The sequence below is a fragment of the Triturus cristatus genome, chromosome 7 (genome assembly GCF_964204655.1).
Source record: "Triturus cristatus chromosome 7, aTriCri1.1, whole genome shotgun sequence".
NCBI classification, from domain to species: Eukaryota; Metazoa; Chordata; class Amphibia; order Caudata; family Salamandridae; genus Triturus; species Triturus cristatus.
Genome location: NC_140590.1, coordinates 1679551176 through 1679572031, shown reverse-complemented (window position 1 = coordinate 1679572031; position 20856 = coordinate 1679551176). Strand labels below are relative to the sequence as shown.

Here is a 20856-nt window from a genome sequence, read left to right as displayed (position 1 = left end):
ATTTTAACTTTTCAGGAAATTCACACTTTATACTGAAACTGTTTAAGTAGTCAGAAACTTAGGTATGTGACTTGCTGCGTTAAATAACTTGTACATGGTTCAATTTGTGGTTCAAGAAAACATCTAGTGGGAGAAGGATATGTGTAGCTGTTGCAAACAGACAAATTACTAAACTTATGATGCAGAACTGCAATACAGGTAGGCTGGTGGAATGACCACTGTTGCCTGACAACTCAACTACACTTCCTTACAAAGAGAGACTCAGTTACGGCCCCATTTAACATCAAGAAAGAGTTCAAGGTGATGCTGGTGGGCACTAGCAAGTCTAGCAGTGACTGGGGCTAGGCTGGGGCCTAATTTAAATTTTGATTCTCAGAACAGAGCCATGAAGCAGCTACAGTTTTAGGAAATCCGCTTCTGCATTGCACGAAATGGGAAAAAAGATGCCATGGAACACAAAAAAATAGTGACTGTTTGAATGTTTAGTCTTTTGACCGAATGTTTCACTCACCTATAACTAGGACAGGCATATAGTACAAGTTCCTAAACAACATGTAGCCATAAGGTTCTGTACAAACCTCCGGAGGCTGAACAGATTAAGGGTGAAGTCTACCGCATGCAAGGAATGGGTGAGCTCGATATCAATCTGGGGCCTCCTCATTCTTCTGAATGCTGGATAAAGCAAATGGCTATACAAGCAGATGAAGCTCACAGGCCACCCTTTGCTTGCCCTCTGAGAATACTGAATACAGGATCCTGCTATTTGGCATGATGAATGACAACTTTCCAGTGGCAAGTGGGTAGGTTTCAGATGAGTTTTTACTCTCTGCTTTGGCATAGATAGACTCAATCCCCATCTTCAGTGAAGACTGAAAGTCCCAGCTAGAGCGCATTGTGTTTCTGCTCAAGCAAATCTGAGAGGTAGCCTTGTGAAGCTGAGAATTACCAGTTAACCATAGGTGAGGTCACCTTTCTTATTCAAGTTGTGTGTAACAACAACCTCAAGTGAAGGATGAAGTCACTACAGCTTAATTGATGCCCAGAAACCAGGTGGGGACTAGGACTTTGACATCTCAAGCCCTTAAAGAAGGTACATCTACAATATTAAGCTCATTTTCAACCCCTTTGACAAGGTTGCAGAGAAAAAAAGAATCCTAGGAAAGCAGAAGTAAAGAAGTGAAGAAGAATGTCCTATGCTGGGAGAGCTTTGGGAAACAAGAAGCAGCTCTGTGCCACAATTCTGACCTTGACATTTCAGATTTGGGGATGTCCCTTTTCATCCAGACTTATACCTCCCATGAAGGTAATGGGACATTTCACAAGGCGGATGATGAGAAACAGGCCTATGTAGTATGTGTTAGGCACGATAGTGGTCTGTGTCGGAAAGAGAATGGTTTGGTGGTGGTCTGAGCCTCAAAGAAGCCGTCGCCTATCTCAAAGGGACAGGCTTCACGGTTAAGTCTAACCAGGACTCCCTGAACTGGATTCATTTCATGGAAAGCAGAGATGGGAAATTCCCCCAGTGGTACATTGGGTGCATGAATGCCAGTGCTTGTGTGTCCAGAATGGTGATTCGGAACAAGCTTATATGAGGCTGAATTCTTCCCCATTCCCTCTGCCCTGGTGGAGGTGGTATTTCCCTACTGAAGAGGAGAAACTGTCTTTGTTTCTATTCCGCATTCTCTGGCATATTTTTCAGCTTGAGGAGCCCACTGCTCTATGTTATGTTTATTTTGGGGTGTATGGAACACTCTAAAATGTAATCGATATGATGACGATTAAAGGCAGATGTTAACCCTTCGTAGACTCATGGCAGACCAACACCAGAGGGGTAAATAGATCACCCCCAGCTGGGAAGAGCTAGACAACTGAGGCTTGTTTTTAAGCTTTTCATATAACAGAGCACCACACGATATGATTTGGAACATGTGAACACCACATCCACTTGACTCCATGTAATACAGTGAGCAAGCTAGTGGCTTAAAGATGCATTGTTGTCCATGAGTGACAGGGAAGTTGAGCACCTGGCTGTGATAAGTTCAAGTGTGAATTTCACCATGTGTGACCCTTTTTTGTGCTTGTTGGGTGTGGCTCCAGCTTGTCCAGTCACTTTCACACCCATGGAGGCCAGCGCCTTCCATCTTGGGTTGTGGGCTCTCTGTTGCCACTGACCCTAGCTGTCATTTTAGGTCTGAGATTCCTTGGCACCTGCCTAGGGGACATAATGAATGCAAGGTAAAAATGGGACGAGCAGACACGTGTCCTTAGTAGAGATGAAGATAACCTTTACCAAGGTGTTGATTTAACAGTAAAACCTAGATTTACCTGGCACGGGGGATATCACCCTTCTGCGTCAGATGAACTCTTACTCTCCCCCTAAACACATTCTTTTCCTTTTTGGACATATCGAAGCTGTGATCCTAGGCCTCCCAGTGGCAGGGGCTGCTGGCTTGGCTTTCAGTGGGTTTAACTTGGACTGAATCTCTCTTTTATTTGGACGCCATGACCTGCAGATAGCCCAACCACACCAGCATGGACAACCGCCTGAGAAGACTTTTCATGTGACTGGTGAATTGAACTTTCTTAAGGTAATAAAACAGTCCTTGTAAGTTTGTGGTGTTGTTTTTTGCTCGTCTTGATAACTCTATTGAGTTTGATTTATTGAAAAGCCAAAGGCTTGTGTGTCTGTTGTTGTTTTTAAATGACTGTGTTTTTATTACATTTGCAGGTCAAGGTTTGGTGAAACCAAGTGCCCCCAAATGCACCCCCTTGCTAACCGTGATCAGAAACGTTATACGGTGTTACACTACACAAACAATCTTTATGTAAACCCCTCATTTGATCTTAACAATATCCAGGCAGTACCCAGACATACCATTGTTCACAACATTCCAGAGTCCTCAAGAACATCCCTGCGACTTCCACAACCACAAAACAGACAGGGCAGTCCCCAGCACATTCCCACCACCATGATGGTTTTAATGGGGTTCCTACTACCATCAATCAATCCTTACCATAGCAAAGCACATCATGGATTTCATGGGAGAGTGAGTTGTATGGACTTAGGGTCCAAGAGGAGGAAAATTAAGTGTTTAACCATTACACAAACAAATGTGGTGGGAACAGTAATTAGCACATTTGTTGGGAGAACTCATAATGAATAGAAATGTTGTTCTTTGTCATGATGAATAGAAATATGGACGAATACATTGTGTGGAGACTCGTGGGAAAGATGTTTGAGAAATGGAGACATGGTGGTATTTTGTAACGAGGGAGCAATTTGGAAATTAGTACAATTGTGAGGAGGACACATTTGTGGGAATTTATTATGTGATTAATTGTAGGTTGATCCACACTGAGCAGAATTGTTGGAATATGCAGGATACTTACTGTGGTGGACCCATAGCGTGCAGAATTGCACAGTGGTGCTCGATGAGCAGAGGGGTGAGTGTATCCAGCAGCGAAAGGTATTGGAAAAGTGAGTACTACATTGTGAGGACCATAGTATGATGAGAGATATGTCTCTCGAATGTGTGTTATATTATGGTCAATGCTCTCTCTGAAATTTGATTGTAAAATGCACAACATTGAAGAAATTGACATTTAATTAATGGCCCACAAATGTCCCTTAAACTATTCTTTATGTGCATGGTAGCTACATGAAAATGAACAAAGTGACTTTTAAAACTCCACTTTTCAATCTATTTATACTAAAATAATTTGTCAGGGAAAACACCGATTTCCCCCTCTTCCAACTGTCTCTAAAACAATTTAGCGGTGATTTGTGAAAATGCAAAATTAATAGCATGCGTATTTTTTCACCGTTCACTGGTCACCTCAGAACTGAGGTGAGACATTAACATCTGTGTTAAGTTTACTTGTTTATTTCTTTGTAACTTTTAATCCCCCCTACCAATGCTTACGAAAATTTTAAAAATATAGCGTATTTCTAAGAAACTTTGGTACACTAACTTTTTTGAATAAGAAGGAAGAAGTAGAATGTCTAGTAAATGCCAACAAAGCATCTTTTTGTTCAAATGATAAATAGAGATTTGATTCTTTTGGGGAAAGGTACTGAAAACAAACCCTACAGTGTGCCTCTTCAAATGATGCATTGAATTAATGAGCTCAAAGAGATCCCTAAAACAATTTGCCGATTAAGTTGAATTCATTTGTCTGCAGAGGGCCAAACTTTATGCAAAAATTCCACAGTACACTCTGTGCATGGGTTCATTGAGGTCAGTGCTGATGTGAACCAAACTTTACCATGTGATTTCACCATGAGAGGTTTCAAAGCGCCGCCTCTCAATTAGGCAATTTGGTAATACTTCTATGAGTTTACCTAGAACTCATGGTTTAATGCAATGTTCTTTGAGTCTTATGGAATGGTATCTAAATGCAAAGTTTCACAACATTTTTTATTTCTGTATATGTCTCTATTTCTCTGTGTGTAAGGCTGTTTAGATGTATGCCTTTCTGTATATATATATCTATCCATCTACCTACCTTCCTGTCACCTAGCTATATATATCTGACCTATTCCAGTAGTACTGGCCAGGAATATTTCTCTCTTTATAATTGTCGGGCCATTACGCCACTGTTTTCTGTATTCCATTGGTAGTAGCCAAGAGCCCTACATGGGGCAATCAGGTGGGCTATGGTGGGGGATGTTGCAAGGGCTGGTGAGCCTTAAAAACGTGGTCCTCGCATCAGCATGGAAGTTACAGGTATATGGTGACTGAGTTTGGGCTCATGGGAATGTGCAGTGCCAACAAAGTTTCCAGGCGCTTCCTCCTCACCTTGCAGTTTTTCCACCAGTATTTGCTTTTTAGTTTGGCAGCGCTGCTCTCGAATTGCGAGGCCCCGTCCCGCAGTGCGTCAGCCCGGTCATCCAGTTCCGAGAGTTTTGCGTCTCTCTCCAGGACTTTCTCCAGATTTACTTGAAGAATACCCTTCACCTAGAGGCGGAAAAGGATAGTAAAGGTGAGAAAGAATGGGAGACAAATATGGTGCATGGGATGAGTTGGGGACATGAGGACAACATAAGATTTAGACAGAAATATAGTTTTGGTAATATCCAAGGGTGCCCATTTTGAACATTTTTTTGACTGAAGGCCAATAGGAGGACCCCTTGCTGACTTTGTTGTGGGACACTTACCTCTTCCACCTGGGCCTGTGTTTGCTGCAGTCGCCTGTTACTGGACAGGTTGGGAGGGCCAGGTGGGGGGCCTGAGGGGGCATCGGGACCTCCGGGTGCTGGAGCGGCGGCAGGTGGATCAGACCTGGGGATACACAATACAGTCAGATAAACAGGTTGTAGCGAGAACATGTAATGGGGCCAGCCTGCTCATTGTCCTTAAGGAACACCTGGATACTGCCTGGCCATTGATGTTGCAAAAGAGATCACCCCTTATTGGCAGTCACACACAGGGTGCTAGAGACATCCCTTTGGAAGCAGGCAAGAGAAGGGTACACGGCAAGACAACCTAGGGAACTATCGCAACCCTCCTTTGAATCTGAGTCACAAGAGTCCTTCTGGGTGATTTTTGCCAAGATTCTCTTTCACTCCCATTTGGTCTCACAGGTTTGCTAAAAGAGCAGAAGGGAAGTGGGCCAATCACATTAGCATGCCAGTATGGGGTTCCCTTGCTGGGCACAGATGTGTAAATTGATCAAGAATCTGTGAATATAGGGGACTAATCCTATATCTCCCTATGTTTTCTAAAAGCTATTTTCAACTGGAATTCTTAAGCAGTCCCACATCCTTTCTTACTTTTTTATTTATTTAAGAAAATAGTTTGACATTGCTGTTGCTGAAAAAAAACCTTGTAATTTATACCTGCCTTTCAAAAACAGCAACCATCATCAGCCCGCTTTGATGGAGGTCCTTGAGCGCAGCCCTATAGAGGTTAAGGTCCGTATGTCCCCCCTGAGACAAAAGAGGGTCTCCCAGATTTATTGGTCCCTGGTAGTCAACTCTCCAGACTTAATTCTGTCCCTTTCCACTCCCTGGGAGGCCTGGCTGGGGGCCCTGGAGCATGAGGAAGGGAGCGAAGCACTTATGCACTGCGGGAGTTGACCATCTCCTCCCGAATTCACATGATCCAAGTTAATGTTCTTCATACGACTTACCTGATGCCAGAACGTCTGTGGAAGGTGGTCAAACTCCCAGCACGTGCATACCTTCGCTGCGGTGCTGACGCCGCTTATTTATATCATGTGATTTGGTTGTGCCCTGTAATACAACGATATTGGTCCCAACTTCTGGGGGTCTTGTCAGATGAGCTGGGTAGACTGTTTACCTCAGATCGCGTTTCTGGGTCTACTGGAAGAGCTGGGGGAGGAGATCTGAGAGATACCTGGTGGGTTTGAGAACCTTGCGAGGGAAGCGTGAGATTGCCCGGAAGTGGATTTCACAGAATGCCCCTGATCTGCAGAATGCAATGGACTGGTGTTCGAAGATGGAGGAACCAGTGTATGGGGAACCTGGCTGCCCTGAAAAACCTTGCAAAATATGGGGCATATGGTGGGATCAATTTGGGCTTTTGGGAATGCAATGTGAATTCTCCTATTGTTTTGTGACCGGGGGGGTTACTGCTGTTCGCATGTATTGGGCTATGTTTAATTAACTTGCTTACAGGTATGTTTTATAGTCCTGAAAATCAGTAAAAATACTTTATCAAAAACAGTAACCATGTTTGAGGGGATGAGTGTTCATGGCCGGGTTGGGGCCTGGAGAAGGGGGCGCTGCTTCTGGTGCCCATGAGAACCCACACAGCTATGGAGGGGGGCGGGGCAAAGAAGAGATGCAGGCTTTATGTTGGGCCCTTCCGTAACATCTATTGCTAACCACCCCCAAAATTGAAAGAAAAGCATCCTGTTATGACTCTGGGACATGTGGCTGGACACACAACACACACACAAACGCTCTTTCTCTCTCTTTCTCTCTATTTCTCTATCTCTCTCTCTCTCGATTTCCAGCTCACCCTGTGTTCCCCTTGTGATATTGGCTCTTCACTGGGCGACCGTGTGAAGCGCCCTAATATTGCTTGGCATAGGGTGGTACTGTGTGAGTTGGCAGATTTGTCTTGTGTGTAATGTTGTAATGATCCCTTCAACAGAAACTCAAGCATGTGGATAATAAAAGCTTGTATTTGCAGAAAAAGTGATCAATGGTGACACTTAAAACATATAATGGGAATCCGGTAACACAGGTCCGCTATGTCGACAACCAATTGTTTCACATTCAAAATGTCTTGAGTGCCCAGAACCCGTATGTGTACCTCTAGGCAGAGGAGCTTATAAAGTTGCCTCCCTCCTTCTATTTGCTGCTTCCTTAATATGGTAAGAGGTTCTCCTTGCGCCAATTCACATTCTGTAGCAATAACAAAATAACTTTCCTATATGGTTCTTGCCGTTGCATCTTTGCTGATTCAAACTTGTGACTGCAGATCACACCCCAGCTCGACCCCATCTTCTCCTCAAACCCGCAAGTCTCCTTCAACCACACCACCGAACTCCTCTGGACCGACCACCGCTGCATCCACTTCACCTTCCAGAAACCCACCACACACCACCGCACCCAACAGATCCCCTGCCGCTGCTGGAGCAAAATCACCGAAGACCAACTTCATGCAAACCTCGCTCTCAGCCCACCCACCGAACCCTCCAACGCCGATGACGCTGCCCACAGCCTCAGACGCTGGATCGAGGACTGCGCCAACACCCTCGCCCCGCTGCAGAAACCCCCCCACAGAGACACCAGCAAGAGGGCCAGCTGGTTCACCCCAGAATGCCTAGCCTCCAAGCAAGCCTGCCGGAAGCTAGAGAAGAAACAGCACAGCGAGCAGACCCCGGACAGCCTCGCAGCACACAAGGATGCCATCCGCAACCACCACCACCTCATCAAGGCTACCAAAAGGGGCCTCCTTCAAAGACCGCCTCGACAACAACCCACACGACAGCAAGGAGCTCTTCAACATCGTGAAGGAACTCTCCAACCCCAGCTCCAACACCAACGACATCCCGCCGTCACAAGCCCTGTGCGACTCCCTCGCCACTTTCTTCCACCGCAAGATAGCAGACATCCACGACAGCTTCAACACCCAGACAGCCCCAACATACAGCAACACAACAGACTCTGCTCACATCATCCACTACGACCCCCTGCTAGCCTGGGCCAGCATGAGCATCGATGACACCATCAAGACCATGAGCACAATCCACACCGCCTCTCCGTCAGACCCATTCCCGCACCACGTCTTCAACAAAGCTAGCAGCTCCATCGCACCCCACCTGCGCAACGTCATCAACCTCTCCCTTGAGACCGCGATCTTCCCAGAGAGCTGGAAACACGCCGAGATCAACGTTCTTCTCAAAAAACCCAAAACAGACCCAAGAGACCTCAAGAACTTCCGGCCCATCTCTCTACTCCCGTTCCCTGCCAAGGTCATCGAGAAGATCATCAACAGACAGCTAACCCAATACCTCGAAGAAAACAGAATCCTGGACCCTTCTCAGTCAGGGTTCCGCAGCAACCACAGCACCGAGACCGCCCTCATCGCCGCCACCGATGACATCAGGACCCTGCTGGACAACGGTGAGACCGCAGCACTCATCCTCCTAGACTTCTCCGTCACCTTCGACACTGTCTGCCACTGCACACTACGCGCACGACTCCACGCCGCAGGGATCCGAGACAAGGCTCTGGAATGGACCACATCCTTCCTCTCAGGCAGAACCCAAAGCATCCGCCTCCCCCCATTCTGATCCGAAGCCTCCAAGATCATCTGCGGTGTACCCCAGGGCTCCTCCCTCAGCCCGACACTGTTCAACATCTACATGGCCCCGCTTGCACACTTCGCCCGACAGCACGACCTCAACATAATTTCCTACGCCGACGACACTCAGCTGATCCTCTCCCTCACCAAGGACCCCATCACCGCCAAAGCCAACCTCCACGAAGGAATGAAGGCCGTCGCCGACTGGATGAGGGCCAGCCTTCTGAAGCTGAACTCGGACAAGATGGAGGTCCTCATCCTTGGCTCCAACCCTTCAGCCTGGGACGACTCCTGGTGGCCAACGGCACTGGGGACAGCCCCGACACCCACAGAACACGCATGCAACCTGGGATTCATCCTAGACTCAACGCTCTCAAAGACCAAGCAAGTCAACGCCGTCTCCTCCTCCTGCTTCAACACCCTCTGCATGCTCCGCAAAATCTACAAATGGATCCCAACAGACACAAGAAAGACAGTCACCCAGGCCCTCGTCAGCAGCAGACTCGACTACGGAAATGCCCTCTACGCGGGAGCCCCGACCAAGCTCATCAAACAACTACAACACATCCAAAACACCTCGGCACGACTGATCCTCGACATACCACGCCACAGCCACATCACCCCCCACCTGAGAATCCTGCACTGGCTCCCCGTCAACAAGAGGATATCCTTCAAGCTCCTCCTCCACGCACACTCCACATGACCGGCCCTGCCTACCTCAACAGTCGACTCTCCTTCTACATCCCCAACTACTGGCCGTAGAGGGCACCGGGCAATCCCCCGGTGCGCCGCATGGGTGGGGGCTGGTTTCGGGCCCCTGGGGGCCGTTTTTGTTACAGGGCCGATTTTGCAGCATAATCAGCCTTGTAACAAAATTGGCTGAAAAGCGGCCCTGGCAAAGAGCTCGGCGGCACCCCCAAGGGGAGGGGGGGGCAGCCGAGCACTTTGCCAGGGCCGGTTTTGCTTCCCAGTCCGGCCCTGACCCCCAACCGCCAGCTACGATCAGCCGACCTCGCACTTGCCACCCTTCCGCGCATCCGAAGAACTACCACCGGCGGGATATCCTTTTCCCACCTCGCCGCCAAAACATGGAACACCCTACCACTGAGCCTACGACAGACCCAAGACCTGCTGACCTTCAGGAGAACACTCAAGACCTGGCTTTCGATCAGTAGCAGCATCCCCCCCTCCCCCCCCCCCCCCCAGTGCCTTGAGACCCTCGCGGGTATGTAGTGCGCTTTACAAATGTTTGATTGATTAATTTATTGACCAGATTCCCATAGACAAAGTTGGCAGATTGTGTACACTCTGAATGCATAGGCATAGATACCAATAGTTCAGCAGGTACAATGGCACCGAGGCCCAGGGCCCTCTACAAACTAATCAGTAGCTGTTTTTAACTACCAAATTGGGTAGTGAGGAGGAGGACAAGAAGGATATTTACCTTGTTTGCATTAGGTCCCATTTTGCCCTTGTTATGCCGCTGTCTGATTGCAATGTATTATATTTGTTCGAGTTTGGTTGGAGGCGGCTCCAGACGGGATGCTCAAGTCGAGGCTGTCCTATTGTTTAGAGTTCTGGGTCCTTGCTTATTTATAGTGTGTTCCCTCAAATAGAGGCAGATGTTATTGCCACTACCTACCTAGCAACCGGGACATTTTCCGTCCCTTCACTGCAAAATGCATGTACATTACTGCATAGCCACTGGAAGTAGGCATGCTGGTAGTACTGCAGCATCCCAAAAAATAACCGTGCCAGAGTTCAGAAAGTGAGTGAGCAATAATGGCTACTTCATCTTGTCACTTCTGCTGTGGTTAAAAGACAGAGGTCAAATATCAGGTTATGTCTTCTCTCAAATTGCTTCTTATTGTTTTGTCATGGAGATTGGTGTTTACTTTTCTTTCTCTGACTGCAAAGAGAGAGCATTTTATAAAGTGAACTATGTGATAAACTTGCTGGGGTACAGGGAGTCTAAAAGGAAAGTCTGTAGGATGTCAATGTTTCCTAACATCCAACTAAATTTAAAAACCTGTAAATGAAGTGTACACATTATTCAAACTATACCGGCAGTTAGGGAAGCACAAAGGAAGCACTTTTCTTGAGTTTCTGAATTATGATGGAAACAGATTTTAAAACTTTAAAAAACAATCAAGACGCTTTACTTGGTGATGCTCAAATATTTGTGAAACCTGACTTTCACACAGACTGCAAAAAATGTTTGCAACCCTCCACCCGATTCTCTAAATTAGCCAAAAATGGGTAATATAATTCAACATTTTTGTCTTACCGCCGGTCCTGATTGGCCAAAAGGACCATCATCTTCACAACAAGGAGCTCTAGAGGGAACATTAGAGCCAGATCACACTCCACTCATCTAATATTCAAACACAAAAGATCTGGCTGACCTGGGCAACAACCTTTTATTTTAAGTAGGTGTGATGCTGGGGGGTCTCCACCTCCACCCAACCACTGCTTCACCAATAATCCAGTCTAATCCGTCCCCTGCGCCCACTATTCAAATTTTATTATAAAGAAAAAAGAATGCAAGTCAAGTCACTCGCAGACAACATATCCTCAGCAAACATACCCTCAGCAAATCGGCGTATGTATACCACAAAAAAAGTGTGGGTAGAAAAGAGAAAGTACCTCACGTGTGCACCACCAGAGCAGCTACTAATAGCTCCTCTGGTGGTGCACACGTGAGGTAGTTTCTCTTTTCTACACACAATTGTTTTGTGGTATACATACGCCTATTTGCTGAGGGTATGTTTGCTGAGGATATGTTGCCTGCGAGTGCCTTGACTTACATTCTTTTTTCTTTATAATACAATTTGAATAGTGGGCGCAGGGGACTGGATTAGACTGTATTATTGGTGAAGCAGTGGTTGGGTTGAGGTGGAGACCCCGCAGCATCAGTCCTACTTAAAATAAATGGTTGTTGTCCGGGTCAGCCAGATCTTTTTTGTTTGAATAAAAGGACCATCAGCCAGTGAGGGCCGGGAGCAAAATCCAATGTTTTATGCCAGGCACTCCTTATATTACAAAGTCACTGGTATGTGCTGTCTGCTCTGTTGTGCACATGCTGCGGCTCCCATGAGCACATGGGCATGTGACAGGGATGGATGACGTCAGAAGGCTCCTTCCCAGAGCTCACATCACCTAAGGGTGGCCTTAAATGTCCCATTCCTTTCAATGCTTAGATTTACAATTTCAGCTCTAGGGGCTGGGTAATGGATTCATGAGTCATGTAGCACATGAATGGTGGAGTGATGCTTTGCAGTGCGGATGAGATGCATTACTGCTCCCATCCCTATGCCTGAGCCCTCTCCCATTGCAGTCCTGCACCAAGCCAATCACTGCTTCTCCCCTGTCAGAAATATTCTTCTTCTGGCCACTTATAGCCTGCCTCCCCCTCCCCATCCCCACAGCATGCATTTACCATTTGCTCAATGCAGGTGGTAAATGTGTACAAGGCAACATTGAGGAATTTCACTCGGTAATTCTATGCATACATTACCCACTCCGATTCAGTTTAATAGATAATTGTACAGAACAGGTGGGGTGTCACCACGCTGTAACAGTAATTACGTGTGTAAAGTTTGCCCCTCGCCACTACTGTGCCACTCGTATTCAGAACCTAAGTGTGGATTAGAATCTGCATAGGGATGCCCTTGAATCTGCACCTGCCACGTCCACCACAGCCTGCTCCACACGCGTTGCGGGGGCGGGGGGAGCACTTGAGGCAATATGCGCACACGCATTAGACTTTGCACATGCAAATTTCCATTGCGAATCCATGCATGCACTGAATGGACCCTTTCTTCATCTGAAAAGAGTTTGTAAATATAGGCTATAGAGCTTTCTATTTTCCTTATATTTCACTTTGCATTCTGGAGTACAGCACCGACGCATTCTCAAGGGCGTCGCTTGGTCAGCAAGATTGTGGGGGGGGAGGTTGCGATTTTCCAATAGCGATGGCATATAATGTTCAAATATGATGATAAGACAAGCAGGGCACATGAGAGGGGCTAAAGGGGCACTTGGAAGGAAGATGACTGCGAATTGGTAGGGGTACTGAGGGGCATATCATCAAGGGCTGGTGATAGAATTATCGCCGCTTTAGCGTCCGTTTTCGGGCGAAACGCGGCGACAATTATATCACATTATTTGCAAGGACACGCTAGCGCGTATTTCCTTGATTCAGCTCCCGTTTTGTTCACACCTCGCTTTGCATCTCTAATGAGATGCAAAGGAGGCGTGCCTGACAAAACACCATGGGAAAATATCGCCACCCCAGCATCGTGATATCATCAACGAGGGGTAGCGATATTTTATATCCCGTTAACTATGCCTTAACGCAGGAATTTAACGTCTGTTAAATTCCTGACTAAGGTATAGCTAACATGGTAGGTGGATTATGGTGATATGACCACAGGGTCGTATAACCAAGGCTATCTTCGTTTTGGGGGCAACATTGCTGGATTTCCAGCGATGTTGGCCCATTTCCCTGGTTAGCGCTGGAATTTTATCGCCCTGGAGTAACGCGCTGTTGATAACAAGCTAACCGGGCGATAGACGGCGATAAATATAAAAGCGCTAAGCGCGCTTTGCGATATTTATCGCCGTCTGTTGCTGATATGCCCCTAAGTGAAAGAAAACATATTATCATGTGAAATACCCAACATGTCCTTGTGTGACGTAACTGGTTCTCGTGCAAAGCACTCCTATACCTTCTGGTCGAGTTTGTGTTATATAAAGCCGCAAAAAAAAACATTGTGGAAGACTTTCAAAACAGAGATGGAAAAGTGTGTGTGCGTTTTTGTGTATAGGTAAAAATTCCTATTGAAATCCGACAGACACCTCACCAAACCCAACTGAAGGCGCCTGTGCCCAACTATTTAGCAGAAAATACATTTATTAGGGGGGGGTGCAACACCCCAAACACCCCACTGAAGTTACACCCCTGTGTATTCTAATCACGTAGTTAGCTGGGCGTTTTGTTGCTAATTTTGCAGATTTCTCTGGGATGCTCTTCCCACTTTCGTAGTTTATGGGTGTATCTAAGTATTTCTAAATAAAGTTCTTCTATAGTGCCACTTTGGTTTATCATGTGATTTGCATACTTTGCAAAGCCCGCCATTTTATGAGATCTCTCGGCCTACGATGCATCTGCCAGGGCGGTGCACGCTTTGCAGACCGAGCGATTAGCTGAGTGGACACCATGTTGTTTTCCTCCAGCTTGGCAAAGGTTTTTACTTTCCTAAATCAATCTCAAAGCGGGAGTTTGTTTTTGAAAAACAAAAAAAATGCAAATGCCCTGGTAGGAGAGCTCAGCCTCCTTGTGCTTCAGGGCCATTGATTGATTTCCATGCGCTGAACTTCGCCCCGCCCTAAGCCGATCAATGGTTTCCAAAGCGATTTCCAGTGGCCTTCGTCCTTCGTTCCTCTAGTCATCGCTTATTGAAAATTGTGGACAGAAGCACATTAATAAATCAGGAATGTATAAGTCAACTAGCGACAAAAGCTAGCCAACTCTACATGTAGCCTTAATTTCAAAAGATCGTACGAATCACGTGGCTTCCAGATTGGTTAATGTGGTTGCCAGATCGATGTGGCCAATGGCTTCCAAGCTGGACAGAACCCTACATTTTTGCCTGTTGTTTGGTGCACAAAAACTTTTAAAACGCAACATATTTATATATTATTTCCAGTTGATTGTTCTCTTTATTAGCTAAAAGAGAATAGATGCTGTTTTGTATCCATCAAATTTTGGGGGACCCCAGTTACCTCCCAGCACTCCAGCTGCACCGCACAGGGTTAAACATGTCAGTTGTTGTTGAACATTTTTGAGAGACATTTTTAGAGTGAATCTCCCTTTCGATTATGGAACTATAAAAGCTTTTGATTGGAGTCTTTCATTCAAAAAGTGTTCATTATGAAGAGAAGGTGTTTTTAATCACAGTTTATGCTTGTGTCTTAATTCTGCATTGAACACTATCTTGGACGGCGGCAGGGACAGTGTTGGTAATTAGGACCAATGCTTATTTTTTTTCTCTAAATTACAATTTTTATATTCTGCCACGATGTCTACTCGCCCCATAATTGATACAGTTTTGTTAAAATTCTACAATATTAATTCCCCTTCTTTTTAAGACTCCTTTTGAATAGCACTCACTCTGAGGTAGGTGCCAGCTGACTGCCACGCTTTACAGTTAAAATATTTAAAAAATCTTTAACCATGGGCTCTCCTTGAGCCTTAATGTGTGGTTATACATCAGTAAATCGATAACTGAGCTGTTGTAAAGCAAACTCCTCCTCTCCGCCATTTTAGCAGCACACTGTTCTCTGCACTCCCAGAGGATTCAGTCAAGGGCACAGGGACATCAAGACCTGACGCCATCTTTGAAATGTGTCCTGTGCATACCAATATCAAACATCATCAAAGCCAGGCTAGCGACAGGGACATCTCTTCATCCAAGGCACCGGCTCTCTGAGTCTGGAGGGGAAGAAGAATGGCTTTATGATCCATTTCTCGCTTTTGCCGCATTGATCAGAGCGCCATTGATCTCAAGGCAGTAAAAGAAATATATGTTCTTCCTTAGGAACACTTTCTGGAGTTACTGATATAAAAAACCGGTCTAGTTGTTCCCTTGAGATGAGTCTAGTGGTTGAGATGTTGTTTAGTGATGCATTTAAATGTGGTCTAGCGACTGACATATTGCTTATTGATGCGTTTAGTATTTGAGTAGGGGTCTAAGGATTTCTTTAGTGATACATTTAGATGTAGTCTAGTGGTTAAGGTGTGGCTGGAGATACAATTAGATGTAGTCTAGTGGTCCAGATGTGGTTTAGTGATGCATTTATATGTGGGCTAGTGGTTGAGATGTTGTTTATTAATGCATTTAGTGTTTGAGTAGTGGTCTAGGGATTTCCTCAGTGACTGGTTTAGATGTAGTCTAGAGGTTGACGTGTAGTCTAGAGATACATTTAGATGTGGTCTGGTGGTCCAGATGTGGTTTAGTGATTAAGATGTGGTCTACTAATGTGCCTATTTTTTTTACAAGTGGACTTGTGGTTTACATGTGGTCTAGAGATACATTTAAATGTGGTAAAGTGCATGAGATGCGGTTTAGTGATACATTAAAGTGTGGTCTAGTGGGAGAGGCGTGATTTAGTGATGTGGTTTACTGTTTGATTGGTGGTTTAGTAATGTATCAACTGATACTTTTAGTTGTGGTCTAGTAGTTGAGATGTGGTCTAATGAATGATATAGTTAGCTATGGTCTACTAGGTGAGATGTGGTCTACTGATACAGTTAGATGTTGTCCAGTGGATGAGATGTGGTCTAGTTATACATGTAAATGTGGTCTAGAAACGTCTTCCTGTGATTTATTTAGATGTGGACCAGATTTTGAGATGTGGTCTAATGATGTATCTAGAAATACTTTTAGATGTGGTCTAGTAGATCAGGTGTGGTCTAGTAAAATAAATATTGTATAGCGTTACATGCAGATGTGGTCTGTTGGTAGAATTGTGGTCTAGAGAGGTTTTCTTGTGATACATTTAGAGGTGGTTTTGTGTTTGAGAAATGGTATAGTTATGCAGTCTAGTGTTTATAATGTGGTCTAGTGTTATGTCTAGTGATACAATTAGATGTGGTCTAGTGGTTCATATGTGGTATAGTGATACATTTACACATGGTCTAGTGGTTGAAATATGGTTTAGAGTTGTGTTCTTGTGGTACATTTTGTTGTGGTCTAGTGATTGCGATAGTGATGTGCTCTATTATTTGATATGTGATTTAGTGACCTGTCTAGGGAAACATTTATATGTAGTCTTGAGATGAGATTGGTCTAGCGAATAAGATGTGTGTAGTGAGACTTTAACATGTGTTTTAGTGGTTGAAGTGTGGGCTAGAGTTGTGTTCCTGAGCTACATTTTGATATGGAGTAGTAGTTGAGATATGGTTTAGTGATGCTGTTTAATGATTTGTTTAGATGTGTTCTAGCAGTACAATTGAGATGTGCTGTAGTGGTTATCTTAAGATGGTGGGCAAAGATGTTTCTTTTTGCCTGTGAAGTTGTACAGCTTTTCATTAGTGAAGATGGATGAAGTTTACTAGTCTGCGGCCCACACACTTAAATATTATCCAGCCTAAAGCTATCCCACTAAGAACTTGGGACAGTGACTGGAAATGGCCCTGAAATATATGGCAAGTAAAGGAGACCTGCTTGGTGGCAGGGTACTGGGGCCACCAGGATGAAGCTCTGGGAAATATGCGGTGTGAGGGCGAGAGACAGAGAAAGGGTCTTTGCCTTGGACTTAGGTGGGGGGCTCATGTTGCAGGGGAATTTTGCAAGAGAGCCAGGTACTTTGAAGAGGTGGGATCTCAGTATATGCAGATACTCCTTGCAGACCCATATGGCACCCAGAAAATGAAATGTTTTTCTCCTCTGCCAAATCTATCCTTAACAAAAAGTACACTTCACAAGGTTTGCACATTGTGAACAAAAAGTTATGAGCAGGCCTGCTTCGCAACTTTGCATACCCACAGATGTGGTGTAGTGCTTTATCTGTCATATGGGGTAGAGTCTGAAATGTGGGGTTGTGGCCTGATGGACCTGCAGTCTAGTCATTATGTAGAGACATTTGCTAGAAGGTTAAGTTGAAATGTCATGTAGATAATTACATGTGCTTTAGTGATTTAGTTGACATGCTTGAGTGGCTAGCCTGAGATGTGGTGCTGAAGAGATGTGCTATAGTGGATCCATTGATTGTGTTAATATGTAGTCTAATGGTTACATTGGGATGTGCTTTGTGGTTAATTTGTCATGCGTCTAGTGGTTCAGTGGAAAGGAGGGGTAGGAATTGAAATGTGGTGCACCAGTTTAGCTAAGATGTGATCAAATTGATTTTTTTACGTATACTGTAGATGTTGAAATATCCTTGAGTGGTTATAGTTAAAATGTTGTTTGGGATTGGCATGTTGCCTCGTGGTTTTGCTGAAATGTGCTCTAGTGTCTGTGTTCAGGTGTGATCTAGTCTTCAGGTTGAAATGTGGCGTGGTAGTTATTTTGAGATGTAGTGAAGTGAACATGTTGTTGATTGTGGAACCACAAGACAAGGGTTCTAATCCCAAAGTCTTTACTTGACCAAATTGTGGGTTCCTTGGTTAAATCAATTGTTCTCCCCATTCTTCAGGACCCTGATCTTTTGTAAGATTTGGAAATAATAGAAACTGGATTTACTCAGTCCTAACAGATAGATATAAAGTTGCTGGACTTCAACAAAGTGGCATGTTTGCAAGCATTTGTTAAAAAATGATCGAAGTTTCCAAAATTGTTTTGTCAATTTGTGGATGATCTGGTCACTTTCTGGTGAGAAGGAAAGGTACCAAATCAGCTCTAATTTTTTCCCTCAAGGTTCTGCTCTAGATCTCAGTGGTCTGAAGAATTTCCTCTCCATCGCTCACGGAACTGGACCCTTTTTCCATTGAAAACTCAGGCTCAACATCCCAAGGAGGACTCTATCCAGATTGACACCTCTCCTGATCAGGATCCCTCCCTTCATCAGATGTCATGACTGGGCATCTTATAATCCTGCTCTGCAACATTTCTCCCATCCCTACTCGATGCATACTTATGCCATGACTCCAAAGCTTTAGTACCTCATCCAGTTTGTTATCACGTAGACCTCACTAGAACCAGCCCTCTCAGGCATGCACTCTGAAGGGTGTCTAAGTGAGGGCAACAAAGCACTATATAATATATTTCCTCCGTTTTTCACTCGTTTTTTACCCTCATATCAATCTACCCCTTTCACTCTCCTGTGTCCTCTGTGTCTTTCCTCCACTCTTTCTTGCACTTTTGCTGCCTTATTTGCACTTTTCTCTCCCTTTTTCCCTTTTTCCTTTTGCTTTTTTCAGCCCGTTTTTCCCTGCCACTGTTGCCCCCGCGGCCCCTCCCCCCAGCATGACCAGTGCGACTGGCCCAATCCAGCCCCCCTCCCCGCCTCCCAGCTGTCCAGCCCTCCCCGACCCCTACTTAATGGCAGCCGCTGCGTCGGGGCGCCAAAGGCAAGCCGATCCGCGACCCGACTGTGACCTGCACCAGGAACCCTGGATCTCTGCACCGCCAAGGCTACGACCCAGCGGCACTCCACGCTCTCAACCCAGGTCGTAACAACAACTGCAAGCTAGCATCACCAGCTGACACCCACGGACCCTTCAGCTGTCACCGCTGCCGGCACACCTGCAGCACCGCCAAGACCACTGACCCAGCGCAATCCGCCCGCAAGAACGCAACCGAACCGAAGAACCTGCAATGCATCCTCCTCAACGTCCGATCCCTCCACAAACACGCCACTGAAATCTGGGACCTCCAGACAGCACTACCCCGGACGTAGCATTCCTTACTGAAACCTGGACCAACACCACCTCGGGACCGGACATCGCCATTGTCATTCCCCAAGGATACAAGATCTCCAGGAAGGACCGCCCCACCCGCCCGGGAGGAGGAATCACCATTGTCCACAAATCCACCCTCTGCCTCAGCACACTCCCCGACGAGCCCACAGACCTGATGGAACACCTTCACTTCAAGATACTGGCCAGCCCTACCTCCACCCTCCGAGGAACCCTCATCTACCGACCCCATAGACCCCACAGACTTTTCGCCAACTCCATCACAGACATCATCTCGCCGCATGCTATTGCATCCACCAACTACACCCTACTGCGAGAGCTCAACATTCACCTCGACAACCAACTGGACCCCAGCACGACATCCCTCCTGGACAACCTCCACAACATTGGACACCACCAGATCGTGACCGAACCCATGCACTCAGCAGGGCACACCCTTGACCCCCTCTTCACAACAGGAAACTCGATCACCTTCAGCCACACCACCGAACTCCCATGGGCTGACCATTAATGCGTCCACTTCACCTTAAGAACACCCACCATCCACAGACACCAGCACCTGCTCCCACGAAGAAACTGGACCAGAATCACCGACGACCAGCTAACCTCATCACTCAGCAACTCTACCCCAACCACCACGGAAAACGATGACACCAACACCGCAGCCTGAACCATGCACAGATGGATCTCCAACAGCGCCAACACCATAGCCCCCCTCAAGAAAAACAACAACACCCACGCCAAGAAAGCTAGATGGTTCACCACCGAACTGCGAGAGTCCAGATGCACCTGCTGCCGCCTCGAAAAGGCCTGGAGGAACACCAAATCCACAGAAGTCCACAACAACTTCAGAGCCGCCACCAACACCCACCACCAACTCATCAGAAAAACGAGGAAAAAAGCAATTGAAGACAGAATCTCCACTCATGCACACAACAGCAAAGAACTCTACAACATCATCAAGCAGTTTTCCCAACCCACCAGCGAGTCCACCAACATCCCTCCCTCACAAGACCTCTGCGACAAACTCAGCACCTTTTTCCACCACAAAATCAAGAGCATCTACGACAACTTCGACGAAGACAACCAACACAGTAAACCCTCACCAACCACCCCCGACACCCTGAAGCCAGCGATCAACAACTGGACAGCCCTCACCACCAAAGAAACACTGAAGACAATGAAGTCAATCCACTCCGGGGCCCCCACAAACCCCTGCCCCCACCACATTTTTAACGGAGCCGCCGACACCATCACACCCATGTTCTGCCACACCATCAACCGCTCCCTGGCAACCGTCTCGTTCCCTGATGACTGGAAACAGGCTGAGATCAACCCCCTTCTGAAGAAACCCTCGGCGGACCCCACCGACCTAAAAAACGACAGATCCATCTCCCTGCTCCCGTTCTCAGCGAAAGTCATGGAGAAAGCCATCAACAGCCAACTCACCACATTCATCAAAGAGCACAACATCCTCGACTCCTCCCAATCCAGCTTCAGAAAAAACCACAGTACGGAAACCGCCCTCCTCGCCACACCAGACGACATCCGTACCTTACTGGACAAAGGAGAAACAGCAGCCCTCATCCTCCTCGACCTCTCAGCGGCATTCAACACAGTCTCTCACCGGTACCCTAATATGCAGAGATCCAA

The 20856-nt window shown here is 46.2% G+C and overlaps 1 protein-coding gene across 1 annotated transcript in view; it reads right to left on the bottom strand.

Annotated features, from left to right (window-relative positions):
• The window catches only part of LOC146812693 (vesicle-associated membrane protein 1-like), a 95592-nt gene that overhangs the window by 10741 nt on the left and 63995 nt on the right, over positions 1-20856 (bottom strand). The window contains exons 2-3 of the mRNA XM_085619803.1: positions 5159-5282; positions 4800-4958 (exon numbers count right to left, since the gene is read on the bottom strand). Of these exons, the coding sequence (XP_085475929.1) occupies positions 4800-4958; positions 5159-5282 (283 nt within the window). The remainder of the gene's footprint in view (positions 1-4799; positions 4959-5158; positions 5283-20856) is intronic.